The 24,282-nt window shown below is 38.3% G+C and overlaps 3 protein-coding genes and 1 long non-coding RNA gene across 4 annotated transcripts; 2 read left to right on the top strand and 2 right to left on the bottom strand.

Moving 5' to 3' along the window:
• Window positions 1-272: 272 nt before the first annotated feature.
• On the top strand, window positions 273-1,329 carry Polr2K (DNA-directed RNA polymerases I, II, and III subunit Rpb12). Its single transcript, XM_086972094.1, has 2 exons — window positions 273-571; window positions 1,119-1,329. Exons 1-2 carry the CDS (start codon window positions 456-458, stop codon window positions 1,183-1,185), a joined length of 183 nt encoding a protein of 60 aa, XP_086828220.1. The 5' UTR covers window positions 273-455; the 3' UTR covers window positions 1,186-1,329.
• A 5,592-nt stretch (window positions 1,330-6,921) lies between these two features.
• Ctu1 (Cytosolic thiouridylase subunit 1) lies at window positions 6,922-9,471 on the bottom strand. Its single transcript, XM_022849038.2, has 5 exons — window positions 9,014-9,471; window positions 8,476-8,627; window positions 8,080-8,239; window positions 7,789-7,910; window positions 6,922-7,535 (listed from the first exon to the last, which is right to left on the bottom strand). Exons 1-5 carry the CDS (start codon window positions 9,143-9,145, stop codon window positions 6,956-6,958), a joined length of 1,146 nt encoding a protein of 381 aa, XP_022704773.1. The 5' UTR covers window positions 9,146-9,471; the 3' UTR covers window positions 6,922-6,955.
• A 98-nt stretch (window positions 9,472-9,569) lies between these two features.
• Window positions 9,570-11,766, top strand: RpS3 (ribosomal protein S3). The gene is made up of 3 exons (XM_022849039.2): window positions 9,570-9,680; window positions 10,285-10,494; window positions 11,147-11,766. The coding sequence occupies exons 1-3, from the start codon at window positions 9,651-9,653 to the stop codon at window positions 11,654-11,656; spliced, it is 750 nt and encodes a 249-aa protein (XP_022704774.1). The 5' UTR covers window positions 9,570-9,650; the 3' UTR covers window positions 11,657-11,766.
• Window positions 11,767-13,515: 1,749 nt separating this feature from the next.
• Window positions 13,516-18,364, bottom strand: LOC111269445 (uncharacterized). The gene is made up of 3 exons (XR_002685770.2): window positions 17,031-18,364; window positions 15,997-16,384; window positions 13,516-13,728 (listed from the first exon to the last, which is right to left on the bottom strand). It is a non-coding gene; the product is annotated as an uncharacterized LOC111269445 (long non-coding RNA).
• Between the last annotated feature and the right edge of the window lie 5,918 nt (window positions 18,365-24,282).

The following is a 24,282-nucleotide window of genomic DNA, read 5'->3' as shown; positions in this document are numbered from 1 at the left end:
TGCTGGCGCTGCTGCTTGCACCCGGACCAGGTTTCGGTCTATCGCTCGTCCCCGATGGCTAGATACGCGACCTGCGACCGGATGCATTTTTTCATTTGAGTGTGTGGATAGGACAATTGTACTCGTAGTTTCATATCTTATCTTATTATTTTAGGTTATCGGCTTGTCATGGTAGAGAGAGGAAGATAGGAATATAAAAGGCAATGGAGTTGTTTGATGCAGGGCTCGTGTCTAGTCCAAGGCTGCATCTAGTCAAGAGAGGTGAGCGCACATTATGGTGATTTGTTTCAGCTGTAATTGCGTTTTGAGAGGCAGTGTGAGACATTGTTAGCTGTCGACCGGTTTGCCAAACTGAGATACGCTGGTAACATCAACCGAGATATAGCTGGCTAGTATCGACAATAGTCGACTATTCTGTAAAATCGTGAGCAAGTTAACAATCGAGAGCGAACAAGATGTCGGATAAGCCGGGAAACAGTAGTTCACTATCGAAGCCCCCGCCGATGGTATACATCTGTGGAGACTGTCATCATGAAAACGAAATGAAACTTTCCGATCCCATCCGTTGTCGGTAAGACAAACAACCTCTGGTTATACTTTTTCCCAATTTGTAGATAGTCCATAACTAAATGTAAGCAACGTTTCGTCAAGCGGTACAATTGGAAGTGTGCGAAAACAGTTGTGTTCGATGTACGATTTGACTTACGTTGCTTGACTACCATGCTCCATTACCATTTTGACTCATATTGCAAGGTGGACACTAATTTTGTTATTGGCATAGCTTTATTTTTTTAATAAGTTACGCAATTGGTAAACAATTGGTGTGCAGCAGGAAAAAAATTGTTGTTTGCAAATTACACACGAAGTATATACGAATGCTTCGACTAGTACACAGTAGGTATGCTTTACGTGTACGTCGAAAAATATTCCACTGAGCAATCGATGACATCTCAACCGTTCTGTGCCATCGACTGTTAATCGACTCTGTTGAATGAATTTGAAAACAATCAGAACAACATTGCATGATTATGGTTATCAAATATAAATTGCGCAAAATAGCCGGGCTTAACACATTGAAAAAACTATATATAACGCTGTGGTTTTATTTACTTTTGCAGCGAGTGTGGTTATCGTATTATGTACAAGCGACGGACAAAGAACCACAACGTGTTCGACGCTCGGTAATAACGTATGTTCACACAGATCCCTTATGCCTATATGCAGCTATCGTCGGCTGTACAGTCGGATTTCTGAACATTGTTGAACATATTAATTTAGTTAGTAAACTGAAATAAAGTAGTCGCCTCAACAATTATTTGATAATGCAAATTTCACGTGTTTTAATAATAGTAATAATACATCTAGCAATTAGTGCTGACAATAAGGTCGTCTTAAATACGCAGATTGTCAGGAAGTAGCGAAAGACATAGGGTTAATATTCAGATAGTGCAGGTAAGCTAGTCGAATGCTAAAGGGCTAAAATGAATTAAATTGTCTTCGTGTGCGAAATATAGGTAACGGGGTGATTTTGGGTAGGAATGCCGCGCACATGTCTCCGTAACTCCAGTCGGACGTCATTGATCAAACTATATTAGTTAGGGCCACCAGAGCTCCAGAGAGAGTCAGCGCTTTAAAAAAAGGTGCTAAGAAAGGCAGGGATCCACTTAAGTTTCCATGTTGTACGCAGGAAATCTGTCAGAAGAGTTAGTCAGTTCCAGAGTATGAGCGAATTTTTAGTAACCTACATGGTCATATTTACCTAAAAATATCCCATGATATCCTGAAATATTTGTTTTCTCTCAGTTGTTTGGTCCTTCATCTTTGAAACTTGAATAAAACGTGCGTCCCCGTGAGCAATCGGCAAAGTGTTCACGACCGTGTCGGAGAAAACCCTAAGTGCTAACTTAAGCCGCACTTGCCATTATAATAGAATCGAGGTGTATATTGATTTCCAAACCCTTCGTTAGATTCTGTTGTCGCGTCTGTTCGGTTTCTTGGATTCCACTAATAAAAATTGGAATCAGCGCTGACTCTTTTTCCAACTCTTAAATTTCGCCAGTTGTACGTCAAGTGGATGTTTAACGGCCGAGTCCATAAGTTTGCAGGTGAAACGTGTTGCATTAGTTCCAATTAGACATCATACAAGTAGTTACTTAGGAAATAATTGAAAATCCTATTCCTAATGATAAAAAAATTAACAAGTTTCGTAAGGATCAAAAATAAAAATGAGGATTTACTTGTATTCTGTTTATATATAAAATAAGGAATTGTCTACTGAGATGGAAGAACATTGCGTTGCATGCCCAAACGAACTTTTGATACTTGCGTTAATAAAAAAAATGATAGGATAGAATAAGTGACTCCATCATTAGGAGCTGCGTTGTTCTATTGGACTGGGGATGGAGAAATAAATCAAGCAATAAGGTGTCAAGGGCATATCTATCATACATGGTGGTATAAAAAAATTCACATATTCCTTTCTAGCATATTAATTTGAGAGGCTAGTTCGTGCGCATAAGCTATGGTTGTTGTGGGACATCAACATTTACAACGACCAATAAAAATCTCACATAAGATTTTTACTTACAATATGAGCTTAATGAAGGTCCAAAAGGTGAGACGTATGAGGTATTACGATAAGCTGTTTAATTTCAGCTGTATATTTTTTATACATTGAATAAGTTCGTTGTCGTAATGCTTAATGCCAGTACTGAAGGTAAGCTGGAAACATTTCAACTATTGACGAAAACTTGTTAAGATTAAAGTTAGACCATATGTTTTGTTGCAGGCTGATAATCCATATCAACAGGCTCTTACAAGTCCAACAGAACGAAATAATAATTTTAATTCATCACGTAATCTAAACCGCATGCACAACGATGAAGAAATCATACAGTGCCCATAGTATAGAATAAGCTTTATAGCCAAAGCTCAAAGTTTCTGTATATATTTATGTGTATTTAGTCATGTTGGGTCTGAATCGCGTTCTTCGTGGACGAGGCCCCTGGCGAACTAGGCTCATTTCAAGCCCCTGGCGAAAACCACAAAAGGCAACCTCCCCGCAAGAGTCAGAATGTCAGCCTCGATGTAAAGCCATGTTTCTTTCCATCGGTTGTTGGCTGTCCGGTTTGTGAATCTTGCAGGACTTATCTAGGTTTTTTTTTAACAGATTTACTGAAAGGCATGATAACAATATCCCATAGTAACAATTCGCTTACGTTGAAACTTGAACCACCAATAACTGCATGTTTGCGATTATCCTAGCAAAGCACTCAAGTTTACACACAATATCTACGTACTTCAAGTCTGCGTTATCAGATGCCACTTTACACAGGCACAACACATACATATATATCCAAATATCTAGAACAAGAGCACAGTCTTTAAGCAAAACTTTCCGCGCCATTCCATGGCATTATCACTAATATATCTGAAAATTAATTTTTAAAGTACAAACCCTTGTGAGCTGCGTAAATGTCTTCTACAAGGAGGAGTTCTTATTTATTCGTATCAGGTACCATATAAGTAACTAAGGCACTCGACAGATTAAAACCCACAGGGTCGTAGCAACAGTTGTACCAGTTGTTCTAATGAGGAGAATGGTTTCCCTTGAACAGGAGGTTCCCTAGTGCTTTCAACCCTTAACATTCCTGATAGATGCAGTCTAATTTTACCAGCGAGTTTCGTTCTGAACCCCCATATGGTTTTTTCATATTCTGCTTTGTGTCGAGTGAGCGGAACTTGCTGCTCGATGTTGTTGATTATATCGCTGTCTAAGAACGGTCACTAGGATTAAGCGAGGGTTCCACAACGTATGTGTGCATAGCCGGCTTGACACATCAGTTCATCCTCTGACTTGATTTGATGCTGATCCATATTTTACTAGACCTACACCCGCGATAGCTTAGTGGGTAACAAATTTGCATAATCATTTTAGGGACATGTTGTGGTCTGAATTCGAGTCCTTATATATAAAAACAGCTCGTTTCGTACGAGGAGCCAGCCGTATGATGGAATGCCGAACGGCGATACCGTGCGTAAAACTTAGCAGTACCACCTTACGAAAAAACGCTACAAATTGTTTAACGCCCATCTGTCGAGTGTGCAGGAAGCATTGTTACTGCAACAGCTTGTTGCCCCTAATTACTCAGATTTTCAGCGTTACGTGAGAAAAGCAGAAAGCATTGGTGTGGACATACGTTGCTCTAGTCCTCTTTGCATTCATTATCTTTTATCACTCTAATTACTGCCCAGCGTGGCAACTATAAAGGTTATGAGGTATATCAAGTACTTCGCCGTGGCTACTCTATTATTTATAGAGCCTCATAGCTTTTGTGAACAAATCATGGTTGTTAATTCAGTGAAGTCAACATTTTTATGGAGTATAAGGAACACGCAACTACGTGCTTAATTATAAGAGACAACTGTCTTATTGAGACATCCAAATCGAATTTTATAATTGTCACGCGTTCCTTAACTTTTTCTGAGTACACAGCGCCATCAAATAGACCAAACAAGTGATTTGTCCAGTTGTTCCATATGGATGTGTGTTCGTCATCAACTAAAATGTAACACATATATATAATATATTGCAACCCATGAGAAATTTTTGCTGAAAAGAACCTCTCTTAGTTATCTCAGCAAAGGATGTAGGTATATACACTGTTAGAGTTATTCGTACAAGATTATGTAAGTATTTGGGACGAAATAAAGTAAAAAGAAGAAGCTGCTTTTCTGGGTTTATATACTCATGTGATGTTATAGTCATAATTATTATTTGCCACTATTACAATGTTTTTTTTTACTGAATTTATTACTCAGGCCAGTAACAAAGCATTGACGGGATATTGATATGACCCCTGGTCTTTATTACACCTCTGATTGCAAACGTGATGATGAACGTTCGCGAGGAAGATGCATATAGCTGCTATTCGAGAATGACGATTTTCCGTTCGGTGTAGTTGACAATGTTTGAAAAACTGATCAACGAAGGTCGTTACGCTCACGACTTTTTTTAAATACCTTCATCAATAGGTGAGTATCAACGTTTCCTACTTACCAATTCAAGTCAAGTAGCAATGATAAACGAATGTAAGTTCCCAGTAACGCCATATTTTTTTCAACGACTCTATTGTGGCCTATAATTATCACAAACACCTCCTTGACTAAAGTGCTCACTTGCACTAGGTGTTCAAACTCTTACTCGAAAGGCTCTAATTAGGAGTTAAAATCATTGATAGCTACTAGAATTTATCAAAAAGACGCGTAAAAAGTAAAAATAGTTTGTCTACGCAATGATAGCAGCAAACAAATCCCTGTGAAATTTACTAATTTATTAAAACAAACATACAGGCAAATTCGGCAGGTACCACGTTCCTGAAATGATATGGGACATTTTGCTTACTTCCTGCTTATCTTTGTCGCTAACCTCACATGTTTTCACAAAAACGTTGTCAGTAGGTCGGTCTGAGCAGTGAAAAGGTGGTTTTAGTATGTTACATTCCTTTATATCGTAGCGGCTGCTAGGAAAAGAAAAAAAATCCATGATCGCAGCTACGCTTTCACTCGCATTTAAGACACTCTGAAAAAGATGGAATTAAACGTTCTGTTACACAGTCTACAGAAGCAGTGAGTGCATCAAAGCGCGGAACTGTATAAGCGAATATATTTAAACCATATAACGTTTGCGAGGAGACAAACTTTCCACCCTTATAATTTTTTTTATTAGATTGCCAAAGAGGCTACATTAAAAAAACGAGGAAAGGTTTGAAATTACTGTGAGATTCCGATATCCTTCTTGTGACCAATAGCAATGCGTTCGCAATCGTCGCATAGATACTATTATGTCAATGCGCTCGGTGATACCTAACCATTATAAATAGATATCTGCACGAACCACGCGTTTACAAAACTCGCCAACATGGTTAGACTTGTAAACTATCTACTTAGATATTATAGATTACTATGCTATGCTTTATTACTAGCATTCGAGATATCAAAGGAAAATGCAGTACACACACATGAGTCATCTTTGGCACTGAGAAAGCTACCGTGTTAAGTTACACTTGAGTGGACTCTGGCCATCTTCAATGAATGCTTTATGCAAGATCAAATTTATCTTTGTAGCAATTAGCTGTCCATTGTTTTTATATAAATTTTAACATAATCTACATATTTTTTTTTTAATAGAAATGACAAATCATTCTACTTGTTTTGGAATGCTTTACAACAATCTTGTCTGCCACAAAGCTGGTGTGAACAGCAAGCTCTCAAAATTATCACAGTATTATGCTTCATTAACAAATTAGCAAGTTCCCAGCAAATCCGCACCACTTTGAGCACGCGTTGCGAGGTTAGAGTTAGGAATATATGGCTTTAAGTTCCCAGTGGTACTGGGGTTCTACTGGACGGGAATGTTTGAATGTGTTTTCATCTGTATTGTCCATATTTCGCTGTGTGTGAATGATTATATAGCCTGAGTTTACTGTTCGCACCGCTAAAAGGTACTTGTATTGTACGAACTGTTTCATGTCCCTTTTGCCGTTTATCCAATAAACCAAATTATAAAGAACAGCATTACAGACGGCTTATCACAGAAATCGGAAAGTTCGGCGTCGGTCAGATGCAATTGAGGCTCGTTAATAATTTCCACTAATAAAGGCTTAAGAGAATATAGACCAGGATTTTTGCTTTTAGCCTTTTTCCTTATTATTCTACACTGCTGTAATTTGGGGGTGAAGTAGCGAAATGTTTCCAACTAAACAGGGCGCGACTCCAGTGACAAAGTATATCTTCTTCCTATATGCAAGTCGAATTCCATTTGGACTATTCAACGTAATGAGTTGAAACACGAAACGCTCCTCAATTAACATAATAACTATTCTATAGCAATAAAAATTGTCTAGAAAGAAAAACATGATATAAAGAAACTATAACAACAAAGACAAACAATTTATTACCAGTCTAACGTGGTCTCTTTCAAAAGCGAGCTCTTAATTTTATTTTTGCATGTATCGGAGGCTTGATTGTCGTTGTTAGTACATTTATTCGCTTTGTCGTTGCTATCATTAGCGATGTTTACGTTCTTCAGTTCATCACCCCCCTTTATCCTTCTGTCGGACGAAATTTTGAGATTCTCTATTTTTTTATTTACTTTGCTTGTTTTTCCAACCCCCAACCGCGGTATGCCCTTATTTAGTCCTTCAAGCATAACGCATGCCTTGCACACCTCCTGCGACGAAATGTACCCACAACGTTTGCACGTTCGCTTGGACGGCAAGCGAACATCATCCCGCACGTCCATGCACTCTCCTGAATAAATAATATTGAGTATAGCCAACGGATCCTGCAACTCAAGGTTTTTGATATAGGCTCTCGCATGACCCCGATAGGCATTCGGCGAATAGATACATTCTGTTGAAAAATAGTCAAGTTTTTTAAAATGCGCATACATAACAATTTCTTTCTCGTATGTGTATTTAAACGGCTTTGAACGAGGTATAAGCCCGTCGGAGCCTGTGACAATAGACGTACATCTGAAAGCACAGTCCACATAAAACAATTTCCATTACGTACACGAAATAAAAGGAAATAGGCGCTTAGATGGCTAAAATCCCGGCAGGAAGCTGATATTTTAAGCAAGAAATTTGTCGGAGAACAATATTAATGTTGGAGTCTTAATGTCTCGATCACAAACAGTAACAGATCGATCTAGTAGCCAAGTATGGCTCTTTTGAATATCTAGCAATGGAAGTAATAACTTGTAAATACATAAAATGGCTTGCCCACCTCCGTAGCCGAGCAATATCTCCCCGAAGGATATTCATAATCACTGTTTCAGCGATATCGTCTGCATTGTGCCCAGTTACCATTTTAGTAACACCTAACTGCATGGCACCTCGATCCAAGGCCTGCAGAGAAAACAGGTCATCAATTTTAATTTTAATTATGGCAAATTCATAAAAATCACATTTGTGTTCTTAAGTACTTCGTTTCCAGAAAAAAAAAAAACTCTAGGTCATCGCTTTCAAAACAATTTGTAGGTACATCAACTTCCCTTCTGCAATATATAATACTAACCTGTCTACGGAATACTCCACAGAATGTGCAATTACTACGCTTCCCGATTGCGGCAACGATCTTATCCATTGTCCATCCGTACAGATCTTTATATGACAAAATCTTCAAAGGAATGTTGTACTGATGTTCGTTCCGCTTTACAGTCTCCAACGAATCGTCTCTGAAATTTACAAAATAAGATGAATCGAATATAGCCTAAAAGACACCTATTAATGCGGCCATGCAAGGGCTAATGAATTTCCGAGAGGCCCAGCCTGCAGTATGTTTAATTGCAGTTGAAAGAAATAACTAAGGATGAAAATTTGGCAATGGTCAATAATCTCTAGTCACGAAATGTTATTATCGTGTCTTTATTTCAAGTGCTTTTTTAAAAACGTTACCATTGGTAGTTATTACCTGTATCCGGTGATTCCCTCATCAATTGAAAGCAACACAAGCCTTATGCCGTACCCGTAACGATCATTAAGGAGCTTTATTACGTGGGCCAGCACCGTTGAATCTTTACCTCCTGATGCAGCAATCGCTACATACTCGCCTGGATTAAATAACTAAAATACCAGTGACATTCCGAATTAGGCAAAATATTGCTTGACATGGTCTGAGGTACTTTATACTTTCAGGCGGACTAAATTTTTTGGGAATAACAGATCGCTGATAACAATAAAATAAAACGGACAAACGACAAACATACTATTATTATTCTTATTAACATGATATTATATTATTGGGTCATATGTTTAGTTTGACAAATAAATTTGCTTCAGATTATGAAAAATAAGCCGCGTTCTTTATTCATACAAATTGTGCCATACTCAAATACGTTGGATCGTATTTTCACATATTGCGATGGTGCGCACTTCTATCTCTTTATTCTAAAGCTGTTTTTTAAAGACATATTAAATATCTAATAGACAATGATCTACATTTTCCCTGCCTTGAATGTTGTTATTGTCCAGTGGATTTCCTCCTCAAATGCCTCGAAGAAGCATTCTTTGCACAAGGGGTCGCCGGTTTTTGGCCGCTTTAAGCAGGCCTTGCGTGTCGAACACTTTGTACACAATTTCATATTCGAATCGCCTCAAGCTCAACTTCTAGTTCTTTTCTGACAGCAAAACACACTCTTATCACGTCGCCAAGTCCCAATTAAATTTTGTATCCAATGCAAAAATCATTATGCAATAGGCGAGCGACAACCATTTCGGTATCTAAACATGTCATAAATTATTTATGTCCCATAGTAAAAAACAATATTGTTGCTGGGAATCACATGGCATTTCTAAATTTTCGAAGATTGGAATATTTCCATTTGTTAGCAAAACATCGTCTGCTCCACTCTCGTCTTTAAAAAACTCAGTATTTTTTGCTTAAAATAGTTCGATTCATGACCTATTTTTAAATCTTGATTTATCAATGTGATTAGCAGATTCAAAAACAGACAGTGAACAAGAACTATACTTGTTACTAAAACAGAATTCGGAGAAAAGGGTACCATATATGTGTTTACATCCGATAGATTTCCGAAACCGGATGTCGCTGTGTTTTGATTGTTCTTTTTTCGTCAAGGCCCGACCATGGCGACGGCACTAAGCAAGAAACGCAGGGTAATTTATTAAAATTCACCTATATTTTTGCGAGGTAGTTGTGTGCAGTGCGAAAAGAAGTGTCTGTAGATCAATACCATATATGATTTGTGTGAAATGATATTCATTGTATCAGGGATTTGTACGGATGAGCGTAGGACAGAACCGCCGTAGCAAGCCATGACACGCTATATGGTTGAGCCGGAGTTATTAGCTCCGTTACTGTATTGTGGCATTGTGTTAATCGCAGGATATGAGCGCAAAAAGTAACGAATTTGTAGGACTTGGGAAGCTGAAATAGACAGTAAATTTTCTTCTAAGTTTGAGCCGAATTACTGGGCACTGAACCAATTTAGCAATGTGGGTTTCGCGGCACATCACCAGTCAGATTTTGTGACACCAGTCTGGAAGTTTATACGACGTCATTTAGGACTCTGTCAACTCAAGCTTCTAAAACGACAGTTTGACAGTGTTCTGCGAGGCTTTTTCAGTTATCACGAAGCGGCTAACGTACACTGTTAACTCAAGCAGTAAATTTTGGTAAAAAAGAAAAGCTCCGTTACTTGTAATTACTTTTTTTGTTCTGTTTTGTGTTATATCTCAACGGTGTGCTTTTGTAATATAGTTTGTTGCGGACGGAGTGTTCAATGCTGAGTTGAACGAGTTCCTTCGCCGAGAGCTCGCCGAAAATGGTTACTCGGGCGTAGAGGTGCGCAACGGCGCGATGAAAACTGACATTATCATCATGGCCACTCGTACGCAAGATGTCCTCGGAGAGAAGGGACGTAAGATCCGTGAACTTACCGCTGTTGTTCAAAAAAGATTCAACTTCAAGGTAGGGCACCAGAAAATTAAGTGTATTATCACTGTGCTGGACTTTGAATCTATTAATCAATAGATGTTCATAGACGTGTGTACTTGTTCCATATTTTTCTATTCGCAAACAAGGAGACATTGGCCATTTATGTACCGATACTCCTTATTTGTATTGCAGCAGTAGCTGGCTGGTGCCACTGTAATCGATTCTGTATTATTTAGTAAATCTGGTGTTGATTTTCTTGTTTTAAGTTTAGTTCCATTCAGCCTAAGATAATTCGCAAGGCTTAGATAACAAATTGTAAAATCCTCATTACAACTGCTATATTATCGACTGGCGAACCGTACGGGTAGTCCTTTAAAGAACAAGCCACTAGAATTAGTAGCCAAGGCGGTCACACATGCTTCATGCTTTCATGCATGCTTGCTTTCATGCTTTCAATTGTGTGTCAATAATTGTTTGTAACACCTTTGTGGTAGACGTCAACGTTAAAGTTCGAGTAATAATAATAGCTAATAGGGGCACTCAATGCTGCCAGCAAGCGTCTTCTTGATGAGTACGTGGTAAACCGATCTAGTTAACATAGACGCTAGTGTATAACATTGTCTGCGTTCACATTATTTAACAATTCAACTTTCTGCTCGCCCCATATTTTCGTGTTCTTTTTTAGGAGGGTACGGTCAATCTGTTCGCCGAGAAGGTGTCGGCTCGTGGCCTGTGTGCCATCACACAGTGTGAATCCCTCCGTTACAAATTGATTGGGGGCCTTGCTGTTCGTCGGGCTTGCTACTCAGTTCTCCGTTGCATTATGGAGGCTGAAGCTATGGGCTGTGAAGTTGTCGTCTCTGGTAAACTTCGAGGCCAGCGCGCGAAGAGCATGAAATTCGTCGAGGGTCTCATGATTCATTCTGGCGATCCAACAAACCACTATGTTGAGACTGCCGTCCGTCATGTACTGCTCAAACAGGGCGTACTTGGTATCAAAGTGAAGATCATGCACCCGTTCGACGCGCAAGGCAAGCGTGGCCCCGCTCTCATGCTACCCGACAAAGTTACCGTTATGGTGCCCAAGTACGAGGACGACAATGTCGAGACCCGCTCGGACAACAAGCAGGACAATACAAAGCCACCGGCGGCTGCGGCGACGGCTGCAGTGGCAGCTACGGCAGCTGTTCTTTAATATGAAAAGGAAACGCTCACCCGGAACATTTGGCCAGTAGTGGCCACCCGCTAGCCGCGTTCCATTTATGCAAAGGCGGGCAAAATGTGAAATAAATCATTTGGGGACAATTAAGCTGTGTTTTACTTCGGTTAGGTGCAATACCCGTGTAATATCGCCATAGTCGTGTATAGTTAGGACCTTCAGTGTGATTTAACCGTATCAGTTCCGCCTAATATGATAGTAGAATTTAACAGGGACAGTAAAATTGATTGCAAATACATATTATAAACTACAACAGGATCTGTTAAATTTGATATAGATTTGGCTCACAATAAGAATACCTGTTTTCGAAACATTTGTTTTTGGTTCCTTGAATCGTCTACCTAAGCTGTTTCTGTCTATGGTGATCTTGCCGCCCTTCCCTTGAATTGCCTATTTTTACTACGACCTTTCCAGCCAGTTTGTTTCTGCTTCGCAGTCCTTTCTAAATGTGCACAAAAGTGTGCAACCTTTTTATTTCCTCTGTTAAGAGTATTTGGATGTTAACGTTTATAGCGGATATACTCGAGCGTAGCACATTGTTTTTTATGTGGGGCGCCGTCTCCTTTGCTCTTTGGGTATAACACCCAAGTGATCAAAGGAGCTTCTCCTATACGTTATTTACAACGTGACACGTTACACGGGAAGGGTCCGTGTTCAATAAGGAGATGTATGAGAAAGCAAATTAGCTCTGTGCCGTTTAAATCATTTTTAATAACCAAGATAATGCTCTTTACTGCGAATATAGGTGTGGGCCGGAGGGTGGCATTCCATTATTCTTGCCAAAATTTTAAAGTAACTTATGCCCATGTCCAGGTTAGCACAATTTATTCGTCGTTCTCTTACTTTAAGGTTTTTTTTTCTTGGCTTTAAAGCTAGAAAACAAGTGGACCCACTAAAACTGTTGCTAAGCTTACTTTCCCTCACCTCGTGTTGTATTTTCGTGCTCTCTCCCCCTGGTTTTATTTCATAGAATATATTCTAATAACTAATACACATTTAATCATAAAGTTCGTGGTTGCATGTAAAGGTATGTGCTTGTACAACTAACCTACCCGTAAGCGGATCGACATTAAAAATATTTATGCTAAAACTTCTCTACTATATCATAAACTCGTTGAGGTGGTGTTATCGGGTTGTGTTATGTCTAGTGGATATTAAATTGTACATATGTTTAACGGGTATTACCGTGCTTGACATTATCAGACTAAGTTTTAATTTACCTGCGGGCAAATGAATGAGTCCATCATTCGGTGTTGGTATTTTTGCAAAAATGAAAAATGCATAATATCGTGGCGTCACTAAATTTTAGTAAAGGCAATACGAGTACGTAAAGTAAGACAGAGGTGGATTGTATTTACAGGGCTTTTTGCTACCGAGAACAAGGCACAGTCGAAACAATAAACTGCGAATGGTAAATTGGCTCCGAAAAAGGCCTAGGCTGTTCTATGAGTTTGGAAAATAATGACAACTGATTTTCGGCATAGTCATGAAACTGAGTAAATTTACGATCTTGAAGAAGGGCAAAAAAAATTGTTTTTGTGTTCGAATAATACGCTTTCATATATATAGCTATATTTAGATAGGTGAGGCAAAAGTCACTTGACAATTTGATAGTTTTTACTTACCTCTTTTTCATTCTCATTTCTATCGTACTGTATTCCAATGTCACTCTCACGTAAAATGAAGTCTTTTTAAGTGTTAAGTGACCTTGGTTCCACCATATATATATATATATATATTTTTTTTTTTTAGATGCCGGATGAAGAGGCAGTACTTAATATATTACGAAAAATGGATAGGCGTACGCACGTCATATATATTGAAGGTAACGCATATAAATACGGACCAACTTAGTCAAGTTTTTTATTAAAGCAGGCGTCAATTCACCTGCTACTTTGTGGCACTAGAAGAAAGCCAGTTTTTTTTTAGAACAAAACAGCGAAATCGCTACCGCGGAAAACAGTTTCAAAATTCAAATAGTTCGTTTTCGCAACTGGAACGTAGATCAGCTATTATGCGATGTCTTGTTTCCAAGCTTCGTGCGGGGTCTGAAAAATTCGAAAAACATTTCTATGAGGCGAGTCTGGAGATCCTCAAGAGAGCTTGAATCTAAAAGGCTCGAAATATAATCAAAATGACTCAAAAAGCTATATTTGATACATCTGGATTTTTTAGGCGGAGATAGACGATCAGTATGAACAGCGAAATATCAATTGTCAACTGCGTCCAGATAAGCTTCAGCCGGTAGTCTTCTCGAGGCTTTTCGTACTATTTTATACCTTTTGAAGTCTCTAGCCGTTTTGAGCATATGTATTTTTGGCTTATTATCAGCCCAAAATTTAATCCTACTAATTTTTTGTACGTAGTGTATTTGAACGACATTTCAACGAGTTTATACTTATCAATATTGCTTGCTTATCATTAAAACGTTATTTGCGGATTAAAAAAGAAATATCTTAAAAATTACAGTATTTTAACTCCTGAATTGAAGCTGTAATCGCGGTTGATGGTAGCTGTATCGAATAAACATGTTCCTCGGGGACGATACTTTTAATGCATAGGAAACGTTTCACTAAAATGCTTGTTTTTATGTAAATGCAGGTATAGAAATAACAGATTTTTTGTTCTATATATTATTAAACAGTTAAATTAGATATATATATGTACATATATGTCTTTTACATATATGTTCAATAAGAAGACGAAGTGATGAGATTGTTTCTTTTAAAAACGACAATACAGTACATGCTTGTCGCGAAAGGTTTAGTTGATTCGCTGCCATTTACTTTCAGCTGAATTGAATTCAGTTCTAATAAAAATAATAACTCCAGAACTTTAGCAATAGTCAGTCAGATTTTTCCTATCCGGGAAGCGTCAGCAAAGGTCAGGTTACACTGCGCGGCTGAAAGTGGCTATTCACCATCATTGGGGTGACGGATATCTTTTCCACTAATATGCTCCCATGTAGCGCCTCTTTATTTCTGTTATTTTGAAATACGATTATAGAATGACCCTACCGTCGCGAACCACCAATGTTTTAGAGAAAACGAAAGCTTTTGAGCTGCCAAAAATTGTAATATGTAATAATCAATATTCATCACTATTTTTAGCTTTCGAAACCACTTGTCGCCCAAAACTTTACGAGCAGTGTATTTAATTTTTTATATATAAATAATATTTTAATTAAGAGTTGGCCTTTCGACATCTGGTCCAGAACCAGGCAACATGCATCCATAATGACAGCTTTTAATGTAAACTGGTGCGAGGTAACGAAAAGCTATGTATATATTTCAACAGAAAGTAGAAAATTCATGGCAGGATAAATAAAATAAATTGGCTAAGAGGTGAAAGAAAGTGGCGGAGAGTAACGGCGAATACAGAATAAATGAATTTATTACTAGAATTCCTGTAGAACATCGCTGTTTCAATAGCTAAAGAGACTACTTACTTGTGTATAATGAAGCAATCTAAAGTAACATTGGATGTCGCTAATGAACGCGGACACTGTAGTTTGAATCACTATTTTTGTATGAATTTATAGCGTTCTGTTTCAATTGGAAAAAACTGATAATCAACTAACAGGGCTATGGAGTTTATAGAGGAAATAAATATTATAAGATGAATAATTATTGAAGTTATTACTATTGAAGATATTAAAAGTAGTGTGTGGCCACGGGAGGTTACCGATTGCAGGCGCAACCAGATGGATACGTTGGCGCTGATACGGTCACCGAAAAGAGTAATAGAATGTTTTTGGGTTTCTTAGAGAAAATGTTACCAAATGTTATGAAAAAATATCGTTTTAACGGTATGATTAATTCAATCTTCAAGCTTTATGGATAGCGTAGGTATCTAATGGATTAAGTATTGTTAGGCAATGATTTTTTCACTATCCGCTAATAGTAATTACGCGAAGTTAACCAAAAAAGTTCTGGTCGTATCTTTGGTCAGGTAATCTTTATGTCCTGTACGCCTTTGGACATATGAAGCGTGGCAATATTACAGTTTGAATGTGGTAAGGACACAAAAAACCCTAGCCACTAGCGGTGCTTGATGAACAGCTTCTGATTTTGGTCCCATCTACGAAGCCCACACATGACCTAATCATTAAACCGCGAGACCTATTTATTTCCGCGATTCGTGTTCGATTCTAAAGAATGGAGAGTGAGACTTCCATGTTTCTAGTTTTACGTGCGGTATCCCCGTCAGGCATCCCACCAGACGGCTGGTTCCCAACATGAAAACGAAGTCTCTTTATGCCCGAGCTCTAGCCTAGACCAGAACGTCTCCCTAAGATTAGCAGGCAAATGCGTTACCCTCAAAATACGGGACTGGGGACTCGCTGCTGAGATCGCCGAAAGAGGCAGTTTATTCTTGTTGCAACGGGTGGCATCGGTGGCGACCTCCACAGCGGATTGGGGCTTGGCCGCGGACGACTACTGTCTGTGGAAACACGTTTGATGCTAAAGGGGCGACAGGACGAGTTTGTACGGAAAACGAACTGCCGTACAACGGGGGAAATGGGACGGGGGATGCATCAACGAAGTGCTACCCTAACGGAGGTAAGGTTATGCCTTATTGAAGCCCGAATATTGTTAGTTTCACACCACCCACTTTTCATGGTTTATGTTGCTGTTGTTATAGCTTGGTTGTTTTAGCAGAGTTGTAGACAATCTCTACAGCCAAACGAATGGATGAGATCGCCTGAAGCAAAACAACATAACTAATGAGTTTAATTGACTTAATTAAAAGTAATTAAAAATCCTTTTAGTCACTTATCTTACAATATATATCGCAAGTGCTGACTCTATTTTTGCAAAAAAAAAATTGATGAGTATCTCATGTAGCCCTCTTAAAATCAATAAAGCAATAAATACTAGCAAAGATGAAGTAGCTATCTATTTAACTACAACATTATTTATGTACCCAACAAAAAATAAGCCTAAATATAAACGGACCATACGGTTATGCTTATTTATTACTCATTTTATGGAAGTGATAAATAATCAGATGTATGGAGCTTTATAATATCTATCTCTAATAATCTTTAATTATATTAGTGGCGATCCATGACATAAAAATAAATGTCTCAATTTTTCGAAACCACTTCATAGTATTTTATGAATAATTATTCATTGTATTTGCGTTTTATAATGGTTTGAAAGTTGGAACATGATATTCCGATTATCTTTTGGCATGTCTCTTATAGATGACTTTCCATAAACGGTTAATCGTTTCCTTAATGACTTTTCTCTAAGTATCATAGCCAATATAGAATAGAAAAAAATTTCAAATTCAATAGAAGCACGGCGACATAAAAATTCTGATAGAGAGAAAGGTGTATGCTCACCTTAATTCACATAGGCACGTAATACACGGTAATTTTAGAAAACTCCTTTGACATGCGTAGCACGAAAATGCTTAACACTGTGCGACAAAGCGGAATTGAGAAAAAGATAAAAATTAAGAAACGGCATACCACATAGCTAATGGAAATCGCTAAAATTATTTTGTGATCACCTAACGCAGCTCAAAGTCTTTGTGGAGGTCGTTTCTGACGCGCAAGAGAAGTTTGTCGGCGAGGTATAGGTTCTCGAAAGGTCTTCAGCTATCTGCGCGGCACAAGCAAAGCAAGTTGACAAGTGCCATCTTGACTTCTCGCGAATTTCTAGCCAACACAACAATTGCGTTGTTGAGTTGAGAATGGCATGAATACATACAGGTGACGTTGATGAACATTTTTGGTACAAGATTGTTGGCCTCAAAACAGATACACAGTCGCGCCTCGGTGGAGAAGATGCAAAGCAAGTGAAATCGTTGAATCCCGAGAAAAACACTAATTGTTTATAAAAGGTTTAAAAGTTATTGGTTTTAAAGGTTCCATTTAAAGGAATGGGGTCAATTTTAGTTTGTTAAGGCCATGTTCTAGATCAGCCGCGTAACATCTTCGAATCTAGGAAGCCCTACGAGAAAAACAGTGTGTACAGTAACATCATTAATGATTTCGGGTTATAGTGATGACTTGATCTTGATATTGGCTTACGGGTAACACACCAAACTTAACACCGTCGACTGTACAGCGACGATTTATAGATAAAACAAAGACGTACTCTCTGAATACGCGTTTAAAATAGCGCTGTTCCTTCAAATCTTCGAAAATGGCACATGACTTGCGACCTTCACCTTCATATAACTCTTCATGTACCTTCGCTTGTACCTCCGAAAAAGTAAGTGCCGAGTTAATCGAGAATTCAAGCAATACTCCATTTAATCGTGTCATACCCGTGCAGGAAGGGTCGACATAAAAATCGAAAAAATCGCTACTTAATCAACGCGATTTGTAGTTCTATTCAGTCATGAAGCAGTAAACTAGAAGTATAGAAGTAGAAATAGAAGCAGTAAACTACTAACTGCAAACATAAAAGTGGCGACCCATTTTCTCATTCTCTGCTCGGAGATTTGCTTCCCTATCAAATGCATAGCAATCAGTATATCAATGAATGGCTGTCTTCTCCGTGCGCGCAGTTTCATACGGGTTCATTTTATTTTCCCTTTAATCATTTGCTGGGAAAAAGACAGAAAACTAGGCTAAACTACGGGTGCATAGACAACCTGTGTTTTGTTTTTTGACTGCGAAATGTATCTAGAGACTGGACTTGCTAAACATGATCACCATAGGTATTATATTGTAACTATATGTAAATTTTTAATATAGGTGTAAGAAATTGACAACTTCATAGAAAATCATTGATGCACAGTGGTATGACATTCATTGGGCTTAGATAGATTGAAAAGTACAGTTTTTATTCACTCTTCTTTTGAGAAAATTCGTATAAATTAGTAAAAGATTGCAAAACTTCTTTTCCTCAAAAGTTTTGTAAGAAACGAAGCTCCCTTTATCTTATAAATTTGGAAATCTCCTCGAGTGTAGAGTTGCGGTTTTACGATATCGAATTATCAGACGAAGATGTACGAACTGCTAACAAAAAGGAAAATATCTTATAGCCAGATATATAGAGCGGGTCTTTAAGCTATCGATGTCAAGCATCAAAGGAGTACGAAAGTAAACGCACTTCCGTTAATATATTCTCGGTTAGCAGCGGCTATTAAGTCGTATACTCTAGGCTTGGCGCTGTCAGCATCGACGGACAGAGATTCAAGACCCGTCACCCTCTCGAGAAGTATAGCCATTGTGTATCTCGTAGATCACCGTGACAATTCCATCCGATTTATCTGCTTTCTCCTTACCACTCGTAAAGGTTGCTCATTCATTGTGTTCTCCATAAATCTAAAATCGCAGAGTAAGACGAGGGTGTCGGCATACAACGTTGACTTTTCTACTGGGAACCAACACTGTTGAATCACAGCTAGACAAATTTGCACCTTGGTTTCAGCCTAAAGGCTTAGTTATCGTCTAGGTCACGTTGGATAGTTTTTATTTATCTCCTCGGCTGCACGGTGGCCCATTACAGATGGGGTCCATCCGATTGCTATATAATAAGTGATACAATGAATACACGATTGTCTTGAGGTTTTACCATACCTCTTCGATACATTATCAGATTAGAAATCGCACAACACACATTAGAGATCAGAGATCTCACTAAGTGCTTTAAAGCTTCTATATGAAAAGAACGAGAACTAATGTGGATGTCACAGTTTTATCTCGAAAGTTCATTTATTGACCTGGAAGTTCATTTTTGTGGTTTTATTTGTATTGTATTTTGCGTTTACCTTTTAACTCAAATGATACAGACTGATGAAGGAGGCTGAGAGCTTTCGAATATTGTGCAGCATTAGGGGGAACTATTTAAAAAACGGCGCCACTATTTACCGTCATATATATAAATCTTTACGAATTAAAGAAAGAATATTTTGACGATGATTAGTGAGTGGCGCATGCATGCAGGCAAAAGAAATCTTTGAAATATCTGTTCTCGTTTAGATACAGTCTTAGAAACAAAGCACTGACAAAACTAAAGTCATACAAAGTAATACCACAGTTTTACCTCTTGGTTTGTCTCCTAAAATGTTCACAGCAGTTGCATATGTATCAATGTATATACGCTTGTATTGCTCATTTTCGGACAGGTGTGTCCTGTTAAAGGGATAGCTACAATTAGAATGTTTTAACTAATCCAATTGCAGTTATACTGATAAAAGTATAATTGTGACAAACTCTAAATTCGTGAATAACCTTTGTGCACCAACTGAGGTTCCAGGACCAATTCAATGGATTTGGTGCCGTTTGTAATACTACGTTTCATACGCCAGTGGCCTAATTACATTTAGATGAAATACTTGAAAGTATTGATTTGGCACCCCTGAGTGAGAAGAGCAAATTTTACTATGAATCCACATATCTCTTTCTATGGGAATACAATAATATTGGTGTGCTAAATAAGGAGGAAGCCATGACACTCCTTGGGGCTGTTGCTGTCTCCCTTTTGAAACAATAACAGCACAAGTTGAATGTGTAATGTAACATTCGAGTACATAAATGCTACCAGTAGGATTAGGATGCTCGGATTTAACATAGATGATGACATAATATAATTGACTTCTTCGTCCGCTTGGTCTGTATCCTACGTATCATTAACCAATGTTTAGATTGGAGCTGAAGTATCAGCGCAGGAAATAACGACCTGCGAGGCCTGGCATGCCCCCCAGCGTGGTTCGCATTTTTAAATCACGTGTTCATCGTATAAGAAACATCAGCGTTATTAGGTCTACAGCAATTAACCACATAAAGTGTCCTATGACTAGGTTGATATTTGACTAGGCAGATTTATCAAATAGGGCAAAATAGAATAAATAAGTTAGACTGATAATTAGAGTGAATGGACGTTGATATTTCAGTGACTGTCCCAATGACCACTTAGCATGGTAACACTTCTATATCCAATTAAAGACTGAAAGGCTTTTCTTAGGCATAACTCATTATTCGATTATATGTATATACGTGGTTCCTTATATTTTACGCAGACTATGCAACTTTTCACTTTTTACCGTAGACACTAATTAGCCATTGCCGTCAACTGTGGAGAGCGAGTAGAAGACCCAGTCTAAATAAGAGCCCTGCTTGCAACGGAACCAGAGATAAGTCTGATTTAAGAATGCAGATTGCAACTACCAGAAATTGAAAGCTACGCATTCACCTAGTACAAGAAGGGCCATCTGGTCACGGACAACTTCGAAGTGAGGCCAATAGGAATAACCTAATATATTTCATGAAATGCTTCATATGGTCAAAATTTTACTTAAATACAACATCAATAACGGCGTCTTCCATGGCTTTTGTCATTGCAGTTATTCGCTTCATCCAGTTTTAGTCTATTTTGTCGTATACATCTATCTTTTTCTTAAATACTTTCCTTAAATTTGTCCCCAATCCGTGAATTGTTGTAGCACACGTTGCATGTTAAGTACCCCTATACAAACTATCGAGCAAAGTTAGGCCACATTACCTAGGATACGTTCGACATCAGCCGCTAACTTAAGCGATCCTTTATTAATGATGACGATGCTAGTTACGTGGAGGGATAAATTATCCTGTTGAAGCCATAAGTCTTGCAACGATATAATTTGCACAAAGGAGTGCGATCATCTCCTTTTAGCGAACAAGGTCAACAGTTTTGCCAAAAAAAGCCAGTGATGCTTACGACCTACATCGCAATTATCGTAGGGTGCAAATCCCTTTCGTGGATGCCTGGAAATTCTCGATGTACGGTAATTCACCGACGATGAACAAACTAAACTAAATATCCGTGCCGCCATTTTAGAGATACGAGCAGATGTATGCGAAAAAGTAGCCGCCAACTGAATGAGGAGAATAACTGCCATAAAAAAACCAAGCAAGCCCTTCGTATTGATGTTCTATTTAGGTAGGTTTTAAATGTATATAATTTGTAATGAAAGCAGATTTATGCAAATACATTCAGTTGTTTTTTTGTTGATGTCATTTTCAGGTTAGTCTCAGTCAAACAGGCTTTTCGCTATGTTGATGGAAGTCTTGGAGACCAAAACGACCACGAAGAATAAGGTGTTAAGTATTTTGCTCCCTCTTTTTAGAAGTGTAACAATAGCGGTACTATTTCGTAAAATAATAACAATTATAAAGTAAGGTCTTATAGAAACTATATGCGTAATCGTACAGCTAACGGAAAATAATGGCTTTTTTCGGCGGTCAACCGGCAACACCGTCTTCTGTTTTGTTTTTATTCTTTATTTAAGCCCGTATGAACAATTTATCCGCAACGCCACTTTCGATTGCCGCCTCATTATAGATATCATCCCACTCTTCTTGTTGTTTTCCTTTATCATCTTCCGAAGGGACAGATTCCTGTTTCTATTGGCTAATTAGCACCCGCCCAACCAGCTATCTTTCAGTTCAGCTCAGTTCTGTGAACTGATAGATCGGAACACCTGTCTGCTTTACAACGCATTAATCACATACATACACCTCAGTCGTTAATCTCTGGTTTCTAATTCCCGCCAGCCTCGTCCTTTTCTCTGCCATCATCGCCACAGTGGCGTACCTCCTATTATATCGCACTCACATGTTAACGCTGATATCTTCATCTAAAGACTGAGCCGAATACAGTTAAGAAAAATCAAGAAGTCCCTTAATGAAGTATTTTCTCGAAAAAATCTATACTTGTCGAATGACTATAAATTGAATCAAGGATGCCATGTGTGTTTTTAAACAGAAGTAAGATGTACTGCATACTAGGTACTGGTGTTATAAGAACTGATGTGTGAAGTATATATATATATATATATATTAACATTTCAAATTATAAATGAATATGAAATGACAGCATTGTACTAAAATGATCGTTGAACATGCTCTTTTCTATCATGTTTTATCTTTATAATTGCTTATAATCATTATTAATCTTATTCCACCACATCGTCAACCTTTATTCCTCTTCGAATATTGTTTGACTCCAGGCAAAGACCTGTGACTTTGCAATTCTAATTGGCCTATAATAGACTTTTTTTTCTGTGTTACGTGATATTGAATCGTATAATTGTTACCCAATTTCTATGCGTTTGTTACTCTGTCGTTTGGAGAATCAATAAAAGAATGTGGAAAACTCGTTTACCCACACTAGTATTTGTTGGCGAATGTGGTTTCCCGTTTTTAAGTTAGGTAGACTTTTGGGATTAGTATATACGTAGGTTCTCGTCTTTCTCATAACATAAACACATTTTGTCAACCCTACGGCATATTTTGTGCTTTTCCAGTTGTATAGGTCATTCTCTTGCCTCCGCATCACGTATGCTGCTTCGAATTCGGTGTTTCGGCCTAAAAATTAAACCTTCCACTTTAGGACTAATATAGTCTGACATAACCGATTTATTTTAGTCCTAAGTCTGCAACTGCTGCTATTGCTAGTGTATATCATTAAACTAGAGGCCAACTAATCGTTGTCCGTGCATATTTTCCGCCCTCGTTTTCCCCGTTCATAAGCACCGTGCTCCGTTCCCGACGACACGTTCTAACTTCGTTATTGCCTTTGTCCTCATATCCACCATTCTTATACTATAAATGGATATTACTATTACTATATTATTGTCTCCATTATTAATCTTTATTTTGGTTAGTTAGTATTATTATTCTCATCATTAGCAGAATAGACGAAGGCATTGCGCGTGTGTCTTTATCATATTAATATTCTTAGCAGGTTTTAAGCATCAATAAGTCATACGTCGCCTACTGTTTTATATTCGTACTTCACTAGTTTTTTCTTGCTTTTCATCAGGACCCGTTTTTCCCGCGGTGCTTCCGTCTTCGCGCTTAGCGAACTGTTCAATCCTGCCACAAAACAGTAACACCGAGGATGTGAACACCGCTTGCGATCCTTTTGAAGGCGGTAGTTTCAACTATCTGTTCTACTTCTCACAGCCTAGCGTTTCCTATCTATCACGCTAGCGGCACTGATCTCGCAGAAGTAACGTAACCTCAAATCCAACCAGGGACCGCACCTCGTCGTTCCCGAACCTTTTTCCGCCTTTCTTTCCATACATCTAACGGTCATTTCCTCTAATCGTTTCTCTTTTATGCGTACCCACGTCAATCGCGTTTCGTAAAAAAATACTTTAGCCATATTTCATCACCACCAGAATTACTCTTGTGGTCGTTATTCTCGTTAGTTGTACAGTATTTCTCGTTGATTCGCCCTGTCCTTCATTTGCATCTGCAATAGCTTCACCGTTGACTTTGCAACCTCAATTAACTCCTTTCATCGTACATAGATACAATTATAGAGTATACGCCGACATCGACGTCGTTCTTATAACTTCTGGCCGTTTCTTCTTCCGTTCTTCCATTCGATACCCTCATCCTGTACGTTTCCTTTGACCTTTACTCCCCCAGAGTGGGTCAGTTGGCTTGAACGCTATTCCGTGCGAAGTCCGACAGGACTTCCCGCGTTCCGGCAATTAATCTATGTCCTTCATTGACTTTTTGTTTGTGTAACAAAGTGCTTTCCCAATTATATATATATATATATATATATATATATATATATGTATATATATATATATATATATATCATAAGTGAATAAGTATATATGTTTCTCTATAGCAGTACGTG

The sequence above is a fragment of the Varroa jacobsoni genome, unplaced genomic scaffold (genome assembly GCF_002532875.2).
Source record: "Varroa jacobsoni isolate VJ856 unplaced genomic scaffold, vjacob_1.0 scaffold_1386, whole genome shotgun sequence".
Classification (NCBI taxonomy): domain Eukaryota; kingdom Metazoa; phylum Arthropoda; class Arachnida; order Mesostigmata; family Varroidae; genus Varroa; species Varroa jacobsoni.
The sequence above is the reverse complement of the archived record's forward strand: the minus strand, read 5'-3'. Positions and strand labels throughout refer to the sequence as shown.

What these genes read in the sequence shown, in the direction of transcription:
- Polr2K (XM_086972094.1), top strand. Translation starts at nt 456, where the DNA reads ATGTCGGATAAGCCGGGAAACAGTAGTTCACTATCGAAGCCCCCGCCG. An exon ending in TCCGATCCCATCCGTTGTCG is followed by an intron (nt 572 to 1,118) that starts GTAAGACAAACA and finishes TTACTTTTGCAG; the next exon opens with CGAGTGTGGTTATCGTATTA.
- RpS3 (XM_022849039.2), top strand. Translation starts at nt 9,651, where the DNA reads ATGGCGACGGCACTAAGCAAGAAACGCAGG. An exon ending in CACTAAGCAAGAAACGCAGG is followed by an intron (nt 9,681 to 10,284) that starts GTAATTTATTAA and finishes TTTGTAATATAG; the next exon opens with TTTGTTGCGGACGGAGTGTT. An exon ending in AAAAAAGATTCAACTTCAAG is followed by an intron (nt 10,495 to 11,146) that starts GTAGGGCACCAG and finishes GTTCTTTTTTAG; the next exon opens with GAGGGTACGGTCAATCTGTT.
- Ctu1 (XM_022849038.2), bottom strand. Translation starts at nt 9,145, where the DNA reads ATGAAATTGTGTACAAAGTGTTCGACACGCAAGGCCTGCTTAAAGCGG. An exon ending in GGACAATAACAACATTCAAG is followed by an intron (nt 8,628 to 9,013) that starts GCAGGGAAAATG and finishes CTGGTATTTTAG; the next exon opens with TTATTTAATCCAGGCGAGTA. An exon ending in GAGGGAATCACCGGATACAG is followed by an intron (nt 8,240 to 8,475) that starts GTAATAACTACC and finishes TGTAAATTTCAG; the next exon opens with AGACGATTCGTTGGAGACTG.